Source organism: Rhinatrema bivittatum, chromosome 12, assembly GCF_901001135.1.
Source record: "Rhinatrema bivittatum chromosome 12, aRhiBiv1.1, whole genome shotgun sequence".
NCBI lineage: Eukaryota > Metazoa > Chordata > Amphibia > Gymnophiona > Rhinatrematidae > Rhinatrema > Rhinatrema bivittatum.
In genome coordinates, this window is record NC_042626.1 from 38,110,118 (window position 1) to 38,122,424 (window position 12,307).

Genomic DNA, 12,307 nt, shown 5'->3' on the forward strand with positions numbered 1-12,307 from the left:
TGATAACAAAACAAGGAAATACTTTAACACAGAGAACTGGCTGCAGAGTTTCCCATTTTCTTTCTGTCTAAATCTGAGACAAAATACTGGGAAATCCCACAATACAGAGGTTAGAACATTCCTGGGTTGCTGCAGCTTTTCACCAAACTCTTACTCAGAGCCCAAGACTCCCACCTAGCATCCCTCTTTTATAAATATACAATAATGACCCACCCATTGGGGGCTGGACCCTCACCAATACTCCAAAACCCCCTGTAAATTCCCATCTCTAGAAGATTTATTCTTTTCCAAAATTGTGAACCCTAAATGATTTTATAGTATGAGAGGCACCAAAACAAGACACAATGGGGTAGATTTACAAAAAGCGCGCCTTCGCATACTTTTGTTGGCGCATCAGGCGCAAACAAAAGTACGCTGGATTTTAGTAGATACGCGCGTAGCTGCGCACATCTGCTAAAATCCTGGATTGGCGCGCGCAAGGCTACCGATTTCGTGTAGCAGGCGCGCACCAAGCCGCGCAGCCTACCTCCGTTCCCTCCGAGGCCGCTCCGAAATCGGAGCGGCCTCGGAGGGAATTCGCTATCGCCCTCCCCTCACCTTCCCCTCCCTTCCTCTACCTAACCCACCCCCCCGGCCCTGTCTAAACCCCCCCCCCCTACCTTTGTTGGGGGATTTACGCCTCCCGGAGGGAGAAGTAAATCCCCGCACGCCAGCGGGCCACTGGCGCGCCTAGACGCAACCCGGGGGCGGTTCCGGAGGGCGCAGCCACGCCCCCGGGCCCGCCCCGAAAACGCCGCACCGATCGGCCCCGCCCCCGACACACCCCACTCGGAAAACCCCGGGACTTACGCGAGTCCCGGGGCTCTGCGCGCGCCGGCAGGCCTATGTAAAATAGGCGCACCGGCGCGCAAGGCCCTGCTCGCGTAAATCCAGGCGGATTTACGCGAGCAGGGCTCTTAAAATCCGCCCCAATGTGTTTATCTCTCTCTGAAAATGCTGCTTTTTCCACCAACTCTCACCACATGTTATGCCCAACAGTATACCATCACATTCCCTACCATAGACACTACTGTAGTGCCACACTCGCCTCCCAGTGCCAATATTTGACAGGAATTACCACAAAGATTCTTCTATGGTTTCCTGTTGCAGAACCCGTGCTCTGTGTGGGAAACTGAACTAAAGAACCAGCTCAACAGCTCTTCCACTATATCCTCCATCATCCAGAAGTACCAGTCAGATCTTATGAAGCTCTCAGAGCGCTGTGTGGAAACCTTTATTATTGTGCCCAACGTCACAGCTCTGAAGATCCTGTAAGTATAACCCCAGGTCATCTCAAGAACACAAGATCACTGTGAGCACAAAGACCTGCGAGCACGCAGAGCTGGGAATCGTGTTGGGGATGCAAGACATCTGCAAGCTCACTGCTGAGGGTGGGAAGTACAATGCTCTACAGTAATAGATGTAAATAGATATGTGGATAGATATAGTCAATAAAATGTACCTGGATTTTCAGAAGGCATTTCACAAAGTCCCTCCATGAGAAACAACTCAGGAAATTAAAAAAGTCATGGGATAGAAGCTGCTTTACACCTGCCTTGGGGAATCTAGATATCCATCAGGAGCCAAATAATTTGCATTTTCATAAAAATGTGAAAGCATGGCTTTTGATCAGGCATTTTTAAGCTAACAAGTCTTCTGAAGATCTGTTTAATTTGTTTATCTTATGAATTACTGTATTTGTAAATTGCTTGTTTTAAATTTCACTGTGCCCTCTCTTGAGGTTCACTTGTAAACTAGTAGGCGGGTAATCAAGTTTAAATTAAATAAATAAAAATGTCCTGCTGTCAGGGCTTAATTCGTGGGGGAACGCAGTTCCAGCACTTTTTTTCCTGTCTTAAAAGGCGGAGCAGCAGGGGTTTCTGCTCCAGTCCCTCCAGTCCAGGCAGTCTATAGGGAAGAGGAGGAGGGAGCTTTAGTGGACAGAACTGCAGTGCTGCTCCCTAAATCAGCCCCTTTCCTCCTGTTCTACAGGGAAAAGGAGGGGAAGGAGTGTTATTGAAGCAGAAACTGCAGAGCAAAGAAGAGACACAAAAAGGGTTTGAATTAGCACATATTTGAAATTTATAAGCAACAGTGCCAGTCATCAAGGCTTCCACCCTAACCTTGGTTATTGGCACTACAGCTCCCAAGTTTCAAACTTATACTAATTCAGTTGTCGGCTACTCAGGGCTTAATTTCTGATGGAACAACCCAGAATGGCGTTCTATCACCTTTTTTCCAGGACCTGAGAAAGCAGAGCGGAGCTGGCAGTATAAATCTGTTCCAGTGCCCCCTGCAGAAACAGGGCAGAGCTGATGGTGGCATGCATCATTTTTGGTCCCCCAAAGCCCAGAGTAAGCAAAGCAGAGTGTGTTGAAGCTGCTTGCCCTGAGATAGGGCAGCCACATGGCCTTGGATTTTTGTGCAATTTCCTGGCACAACTGAGGAGGCCCTGAGGGATAATGGCCAAGGTCAAAGAGATATGAGGTGAATATTTGTCAGCCACATGGCTTCTAATGCTCCTGGATGTGTTGTCTTCCTGGTCAGGTTGCTGCTTACCAAGTTGGTTTCCTGGGTCCTGTTGCCTCTGCTACTGGTGACCACACTAGGGGAGGGGGAAGGGGCAGGAGAGTGAATAAAGAGATCAGAAGAAAGCAGAATGAAAGTGGAGAAAGGGCAAGAAAATGAGTGATGAGATTGGAGGTAGGGGAAGGCAAGTGAGTGAGGGAATCTGTGGGGATATCGGGTTTGTTGGGGGAGAGAATGAGTGAGGGGACAAAGTTATGAGATGTGAGTGGAGGGGATTAGAGGGACTGTGAGGTATGGTTGAGATAAGAATGGTGGACAGTCTGTGAGTAAGGCAATTGGAGAGGACAGGAAATGAGTGAATGAGAGGAAGAGAAGAGATAGGAGGGTTTATGGGGGAGGAAAAGAGTGAGCGATGAGAGAATATGGTGCTACTCCCTTATTTCTCCCCTGAGGAGACAAAGAGATGGATGCACTTTTGAATTTCAGACCCTCGCTCCCCCTGTCTGAGAAGGCTAAGGAGAGTGAGTGATGCATTCTAGTCTGTGCCCACCTCCAAGACAGAGGATAGCCAGTTGAGTCCAGTTCAAAGAGGAGACCTGTGCCTTACTGGGTAAGGAGGAAAATTAGGAATATTGCTAGATAGGATAATTTTCCAGAAAGGGGGGATTTGTGACCATCAAAGGGAGGGGGATCGAGAACCACCAGGGATTGAGGGTGAGAGTTGGGGGCTCTAGAACTACTTGGGGGAGAGATGAGGACCAGTGGAGGAATCATAGGAAGTTCACTGGAGGAATCATGGGAAGGTGAGAAAGTCTTGGGATAGAGAACCAGGATCATCAGGGCAGAGGGGAGGAGAAGGAGGAGGGTAAAGGGTCTCATTCCCTCTACCCTCTTCCTTACCTCAGTGACCCTCCAGTGCAGCCCCCAACAATATTCAATCCCTAATTATTCTTGAACCACCAGCGCTTACTGAGCAATGGTGGGCAAAAAATGGCTGGAGGTTGAGCACTGGTGTTGGCTGGGGATGAAGGATCACTGGGATAAGGAGGAGAAAGAGAGTGTGAAGAGTAGTTCACACATATGTGTGTGAGAGTGTTTGTGTTTAGGAGAAAGAGTTCACACCCGGCCCTTGCACCACTGCCCCTATTCTGCCTCCCTGCTCTACAGTTCCACTTCCTTTATGTCTGCAAATTAAGCTCTGCCTATTATGGATTGGAAACTGGTTAGAAGATAGGAAGCAGAGAGTAGGATTAAATGGTCAGTTTTCCAAATGGAGAAAGATCAATAGTGGAGTGCCCAGAAGGCCCGGAACACGGCAGTTCCCAACGCGGCCTGGAGCGGAGGAAACACGGTAAGGGCCCGGTCGCTAGGCTAGCGACCGGGACCGCAACACATGTTTTAACTGATAAATTGCAGGAAGACCTTGTGAGACTGGAAAATTGGGCATCAAAATGGCAGATGAAATTTAATGTGGATAAGTGCAAGGTGATGTATATAGGGAAAAATAACCCATGCTATAGTTACACAATGTTAGGTTCCATATTAGGTGCTACAACCCAAGAAAGAGATCTAGGCGTCATCGTGAATAACACATTGAAATTGTCGGTTCAGTGTGCTGCGGCAGTCAAAAAAGCAAACAGAATGTTGGGAATTATTAGAAAGGGAATGGTGAATAAAACGGAAAATGTCATAATGCCTTTGTATCGCTCCATGGTGAGACCGCACCTTGAATACTGTGTACAATTCTGGTCGCCGCATCTCAAAAAAGATATAATTGCGTTGGAGAAGGTACAGAGAAGGGCTACCAAAATGATAAGGGGAATGGAACAGCTCCTCTATGAGGAAAGACTAAAGAGGTTAGGACTTTTCAGCTTGGAGAAGAGACGGCTGAGGGGGGATATGATAGAGATGTTTAAAATCATGAGAGGTCTAGAATGGGTAGATGTGAATCAGTTATTAACTCTTTCAGATAATAGAAAGACTAGGGGGCACTCCATGAAGTTAGCATGTGGCACATTTAAAACTAATCGGAGAAAGTTCTTTTTCACTCAACGCACAATTAAACTCTGGAATTTGTTGCCAGAGGATGTGGTTAGTGCAGTTAGTATAGCTGTGTTTAAAAAAGGATTGGATAAGTTCTTGGAGGAGAAGTCCATTACCTGCTATTAATTAAGTTGACTTAGAAAATAGCCACTGCTATTACTAGCAACGGTAACATGGAATAGACTTAGTTTTTGGGTACTTGCCAGGTTCTTATGGCCTGGATTGGCCACTGTTGGAAACAGGATGCTGGGCTTGATGGACCCTTGGTCTGACCCAGTATGGCATGTTCTTATGAGTAATACCACATGCCTCCCATCTTTTAAAATCCTTAGAGTGACTACCGGGAACAAAATCTAAGTTTCCTTGTATGGGCAACAATTGCAAGCACTGGGGAGAACTCTGATAGGACCCTGTCAACCGCCACCAGGCCATTTGAGAGGCAAGATCAGAACACAACTGGACAGGCTCTTTGGCAGTTTTGCAGGAGCCGCATGTAACACATATTTCAAGTCAAGAGGTACTACTAGTGATTTATCCCCTTCAAGAATAGTACAATCGGATTTAAAATAAAACCAATCACGCAAAATACGCAAAAAGCTAACTAGATTATACTCTTCTAGATCTGGCAATGCCAAACCTCCCTGACCCCATTAATTTTTTTAAACAATCCAAGGGAATACGTGGTTTCTTTTCTTGCCAGATAAATTTTAAAATCAATGAATGTAGCTACTTCAAATCCTTCTTCAGCAATCTCAAAGGTAAATTCTAAAGAACATAAATCCATCTCGGAAAGATCACCATTTTGAAGAGGTTAATTCTTCCAACTACAGTTAGAGGTAACCCTTTCCAGGAATGGAACTTCCTCTTGGTATATTCCATAAGCCGGGCAAGATTATGTTTGCCTGGATCAGCAGATATTTCCAAACCGAAATTCTAAAGACACCATCAACCCATTTTAATGGAAATCTACCTCCCACCAGTTTTTTAAGAAAGATGGATTTGTCAGTGTTCAATCTGAATCCAGAAAACACCTCAAAGTGACAGAAATGTCACAGCAGCATTTCTAGAGAGGATGCTGGTTCTGTGAGAAAAACTAAAATATCAGCGAAAGCTGCATATTAAAGTCATATTCCCTCATCTTTAATCCCTGTATGGCTCTTATCTCTTGAAGAGTGCATAGTAAAGGCTCAAAAAACAAAAAAAGAATAACAGGGACAGGGGACAACTCTGTCTAGTCCTCTCCTAATGGAAAAAGTGTCAGAGTGGGTAGTATTAGCCAAGACATAAGCCTCCAGAATCAAATAAAGCAATCTCATGGCTTTTTGGAACTGGACAGCCAGTCCCATTATCTCCATAACTACAAATAAATAATCCCACTCCACTCTATTGAACACCTTTTTTGGCACCAAAACTGACCCTTTTGACTGCACCTTCTCATTGCTGTCATTACCAATTGAACGTTCGTCAGAGCATACCTGCCTCAAACAAGCCCCACCTGTCCACTCTTAATCACCTTAGGCATTGTGATAGCTAATCTATCAGCCCAGATTTTGGCCAATAGCTTATGGTCAAAATTCAAGAGGTGGTAGAAAGAAGCTGGTAGGGTCTCATCTTTGCCCTTTATACAATGTGCACTGGTATTTCTACAGTCGGGACAATATTGATTCCAAGTCATTAAACCAAAACACTGTGAGATCTGGAGCTAGCCACTTTTTTGAATGCACCTGAAGTATGCACACTGTTGCGAGCCTAAGAGCTTCTTCATAAATATATTGGAATGAGCACATCAACATGATTAATTACAGACCTGCTACACATTTTTTGGGATTCCTTGTTGGTGTCATTTTGAATGAGGTATGAGACAATTATAATGCTATAATGCTTCTTGTCAAATGACAAAATCACTTTTAACAGCCCCTGAAGCAGCCCTCCACTGGGAGGCCTTGAGTCGGACATTCACTGAAATATTGTTTTACCAATAATATTTTTGAGGACCTCAGCTTCTCTGTGTTTATATTCCTCACGGCTTTGTTAGACCAACTTCCTTCTTGTTTTTTGGGCCCGTAACAATGGTCTGGGCCATATTATCTCCTACAGGATATACACCCCTATCCAATAAGGCCTGAAACATATTACTAAGTGATTTTGACAGTTGCTCTGACAAGATTTTATAGAAAACACCACTGAATCCATCCGGCCCTGGGGCCTTTAATGGCTTAGCTTGCTAATTTCCACCCTAATCTTTTCTTCACTTATTGGGCAGTTCAACCATTCAAGCTGAGCTTCCTAATCTTCAGAAGCTGGATCTTACTCAAGAATTCCCTTCCTTTGTCCATATAACTGCCCTCTGAATTGGATAATTCCTTATAATACACCATCAAGGTATTAACTATATCTTTTTTGCTTCAAATTTTGTTTTTCTTCTTTTGTTGTGAGTGTAGTTATAAACCACGCCCCAGCACTGGCCCTAACTAAATTGGCCAGGAATTTGCCAGCTTTACTACTATACTGATATAGTTTATATTTGTAAAAAATTACACTTTTCTTAACTCTCTGATGTACTAACGTATTTAACTGAGATCATAAAGCCAAATAATTATCTCTATTTTCTTTAGTATTACAGCATGTCAACTGCTTCTTTGCTCCTTTTAATTGCTTTTCCAACCTCAAAAATTGCTTATCAATGTCCCGCCTCCTTTTTTTAAAATATATTTTATTTATCAAATTTCCATTATAATAACAAAGGACAATCTTTGCACAGAAACATCATGAGTGATAAAAATATGGAAATAAAATAAAGGAAAAACATTCAAAATATAAACAATCTGTCACTGATTATAACATTCAAGAACATTATTTATTTATTTATTTATTTACTTATTTATTTGACATATTTCTATATCGGTCTTCATGAAGGGATTCATATCAGGCCGGTTTACATGGAACTTAGGGGAAAAAAACTAATTAATCAAACAAAAGAGCCGAAGCAAAGTTACATATAACAGGGTGATTGAACTTGGGGGCTAGAGTAGCCAGGAAGTAGTAGAACAAAATTAACTAGGTGTAATAATATATATGAATAGCACTGAGACTAGTGCGAACGTCCCATCTATTGGGCTGAGTCTGGATTGAACACTTTAGCAATTAGGGAAGGCTTGGAGGAAAAGCCACGTCTTGGAAAATAAGAGGAAAAAAGAGCAATAAATGGAACGGAAAAGACATTAGCACTGAGATTAAACCCAGTCTAAAATTAGAATATAATAGTCGTATCTACTCAAAGCTCTAAGATGTTATGGCTCGTTTCTGTTCCTTATCATCAATGAACAATCTAAGCTGCTCAGGAAGAAAGAACACAAAAGAATCTGTATTTAATTTCACGATGCACCTGCAGGGATATCTTAGAAGGAAGGAAACGCCCAGAGCCAGAACCTCCTGGCGCATATTTAAAAAAAACCCTTCCTTCTTTCCTGCGTTGCCTTAGCAAGATCTGAGAAGATTCATACTATCCCCCCTAGGAAATTCTCACTCATATGACAGAAATATTTTTTCATAACTAAACAATTCTTGATCATATATAAAGGAAACTAGGATCTTTCAATAATTTCACAAGCTGAGGATTCCAAAAAAAGCAGTAAGATCCCCAGGAATATCCACCACTTGAGAGACATTAGATTTAAAAGTTAGAAAATAAACTTTATTGAAAAAGGGAATTTTTTCAGCAGAAATCTGTAAGATCTCAGTCAAATATTTGTGTACAGTAAATCTAGGGAGTTCACCAATAACTCTAGGAAAGTTAGTGAATGTCAAATTTAAATGACAAAACTGATTTTACATATTTTCAACTCTCCTGGTAAGAAAGGCCCGCTCCCGGATAACAGTAGCATTAACTTCCTTTAAATCTTGAATATCTTTTTCCACAACTTGAATTTTCGGTAAATGTTCTTGAGAGGTATGTTATTGATCTGAAGCTAAGAGATTTACCCTCTGAGGAACAGCCTGAATGTTCAGGGAAAAAGCCGAAAGGGACTGGGCTAAAGTAGCTGTTAGTTCCCACAGAGCTTCGAGAGTTGCCACCTCTGGCTTAGTGAAGGAAAAAGTACGGGGAAGCAATGACTCACCCTTACCAGCAGACTAAGGACAAAATCCAAATGTCCTCCGCTGGCCCCTTCATGAATGTCCTCCAACAAAGCCTCGGATGCTACCTCCAAAGAGCTAGTTCTCACTTAGCTGGAAACACCGGCAGCCCCCTCCGTACGGGCACTCTGGATGACATCATTAATGTGCGCCCCTGGTAGATTGGCCATACTCAGCTCTGGTCCTAATGGCAGCGGTTGAACGTCCAGCAGGTTGAGTGAGACCTCCCCGGGTGAATGCGGGACTCTTTTATCCACTTCACCAATGGGGCTCTGCACTGCATAAATCTGTGACTTAGGGGACGCGAACTCGACAATAAAGCGGAAGGTCGGAAGCTATAGAAGCCATGGTAGGAAACATTCTAACCTTTCCTTTCCTCTTAGATGCCATCTTAACCATCTTGCGTGCGCATGTTATAAAATCGGGGGTCGGCGAGTACAAGGGGGTGCACACTAGTGCATCTTGTGTGTGCCAATGCCAGCGGCCTTCCCCCATCCCTTCCCCCTATTCTAACCTTCCCACCCCTTCCCCTAACCTTTACCCCCCCCCCCCCCCCGACTTCTGTCTTACCTTTTACGCCTGCCTCTGGGGAGGCGCAAGTTACGAGCGCCGGCAGCCTGCTGGCACGCGATCCTACAACACAGCGGCAAATGGCCACTGTGCCAGAGGCCTCTGGCCCTGCCCCCGCCCCCGGACCACCCCTTATGTAAAACCCTGGGACTTAGATGCATCTTGGGGCTTTATGCATGTCACAGGACCCTTGTAAAATAGGCCAGGCCTGCGTAACCCCCCCCCCCCCCACATGCGTAAAGCTTTTAAAATCCGGCCCATAATTGTTAGGAGCAAAAATATTGCAGAAAACTATAGATTTATGATTCAACTCAGCAATTAAGATCACAAAACAGCCCCCAGGGTGTAATTTCCTGCTTAATTATTTTTGCTAGATTTTTACAAATCAAAATAGCCACACCCATGGATTTTGTGCTTGCTGATGCCAATTTAACTTCCCCAACCCACCACCTTTTTAACTTTTGATGCTCCAAATCGCTTAAATGTGTCTCCTGGAGAAAAATCACATCCGCTCTTTTCTTGTTTAGAGCAGCCAAGATCTTAGATCTCTTAATTGCTGGGTTTATTCCACATACATTCCAAGATTACATTTTTATAACATTAGAAGACATGGATTACCCCAGCATTCTTAAGAGGCGTTCAGAAATCTGCCAACTGTTATCTTTTATAAGAGAGAGTCCTCCCAGCATGAACTCCCATCCATTTATCCAATCACACCATAATCTGGATTCTAAAAAGAAATACCAACCCCTATCTTGAGTCATCTGCGCAGTAAAATATACATCTGTGCCTTTTCCTTTCCCGACCCACCCTAGTCCCATCTCCCCCACCTTTCCATCGAACACCTCCATCCAACTTTTACAGAGTTCAAGTTCCATACCAGGACCTCTCCCCCCCCCCCCCCCCCCCCCCCCCCCACATCCCATCCTTATCCCACTCATAACAACCTACGTACATCCTTCCCCAGATGCAATAACATCCAAATGATGTTACAAATAATTATATAATAGTGAGAGACAGAGAATAACTCCAGGTGAATATATCCAACAGCTGTTAATTGAGAAGAAGAAGATGTAACATAATACACTGAACACATAACAGAGTTGCTTTATGTTAAACTCCAGCTTTTCTAGCATGACTTATCCTTCCAGTGGTATTATTTCAGACAAATAAATGCCTCTTTTGTGCTTTTTGTCTTCTCTCCTACCCCCTTGCACAAGAATATACCTGGTCCCTTTACATGGCTTCAATATATCTAAAACTAAACAGCCTCCATTGTTGGGTCAAGAACAGGGACCTAGGTGTCCATTTGATCCTGTTTCAAGTAGTCTGGTCAGACTGATTGTTCCCCATATTAAATTCCAAGGCATTCACAAATTGTTTTGCCTCCATGGCTGTGTTGAATCATTTAACTCCATCCTTATGTGCTATCCTGTTTGACTGGATACAGTAAAACCAAGCAGATGCCTAGTTGAAATAGTTTGGAGTAAACAGGAGCGAATTCTCTTCTTTGTACTGAAAACATTAAGGAATAGCCCTGGAAAACTATAATCTTTTTCCCATGATATGTTAATTTCTTTCCAGCTCTTATTGCTTGTTGAATTTCTACTTTTTGCGCAAAGTTAAACACCTGAGCAATTACTACTCTCGGCTGGTCCACATTCTCCCTTTTAGAGTCAAGACAATTGGCCCATTCAATGTGGAAATCTGCATATTTACTAGAATTATTCAGCTCTCGGGGCAGCCAGGATTCCAAAAATCCCAATAACTCACGGTCCTCCAGCGATTCTGGCAGACCTATGAACCGTAAGTTGTTGCATCGAGACCTATTTTCAAGGACTTCCAACCGCTCTTCTTGTTTTTCCAGGGCCATTTGCATAGCTGTGATGGCTGTTTGCACAGTATGTAGGTCATTTTGCGCATCGTAAATTCTTTGTTCCGCCACCACTGTAAGCCGCTCAAAACCAGACAACGTCAGCGAAACCTCATCCAGTTTATCGACGAGTTTTTTGAACTCTGGTTCTAAAGCCTCCACAACCACTGATTTGAGCTCATTAGCCGCCACCATTTTACACCCATCCCATTCATTCCCCACATGCCTGTCAGCCATCTTGGGAAGTACCGGCTTGCACTTCTTTTCTTTTTTTGCAAGCTGAGCCGACATGCCCAGGTCTGAGTGTGAAAGGGAGAAATACCTGGCTTCACCTGAGTGTCAGAGAAAGAACTTGCTGGAAAATGTATGCTGATGAAAGTGGTTTGTAAGTAAGGAGACCTGAGACAGCTCTCCACACACAGCATTACATGATCTCTCGGGTTTTGTACTGGAAAAAAAAAGTTTTGTTTTGTTTTTCATTTTGTAGTTTTCCTGGGGGGGTTTTTTTGTTGATTTTATTTATTTAAAATAAAATGAAAAGAAATTGAAGAAAAAAAAGTAAAAACAAAGCAAAAAATATATCATGGGACTCTACCCCCACCCCACTGTCTGCCCACCCTGCCAAAATAAATAGCTTTGGAGAGCCCCCACTGCAACCCATCTATGGGTCTTTTTCCCAAGGCAAGAACGATCCTCAGCCGCTCCTGCCCTGCCAGTGTTATATTCCAACATGGCACCTGCTGACTCTAAGCCGGAGCATTTTGGAGTACCCTCCATACTGGGGTAAAAGAATGCAGCACCACCTCATCTGTAGGGTGTGGACAGGGCCCCAAATTTTTTTTTTTTTAAGGCATATGTCAGCCAAGGCACAATTTTAAAACAAAACGCAAATGTAAGCCTTTTCTTCTGAGGCGCATCTCCTCTAAGGGCACACAAAAGAACTTAGATTGTTGGGGCTAGTTTTCCTTTGCCGCAGATCTCCCCTTCACTTGTAATCCCCCATGGGGTGAGTTCTTTCTATCGGGGGGAAAATGGATGCTTGTGGCCCGGGCGGCGAGGTGACTTCCTTTCTGGTGGTAAATTAGTTAACGTAATTCTGATTAGGACAATAAGTGCAGG

The 12,307-nt window shown here is 43.7% G+C and overlaps 1 protein-coding gene across 1 annotated transcript in view; it reads left to right on the top strand.

The window, feature by feature from the left end:
• The window catches only part of LOC115074536 (otoancorin-like), a 91,316-nt gene that overhangs the window by 23,399 nt on the left and 55,610 nt on the right, over window positions 1-12,307 (top strand). The window contains exon 4 of the mRNA XM_029574092.1: window positions 1,150-1,310. Coding sequence (XP_029429952.1) covers window positions 1,150-1,310 — 161 coding nt within the window. The remainder of the gene's footprint in view (window positions 1-1,149; window positions 1,311-12,307) is intronic.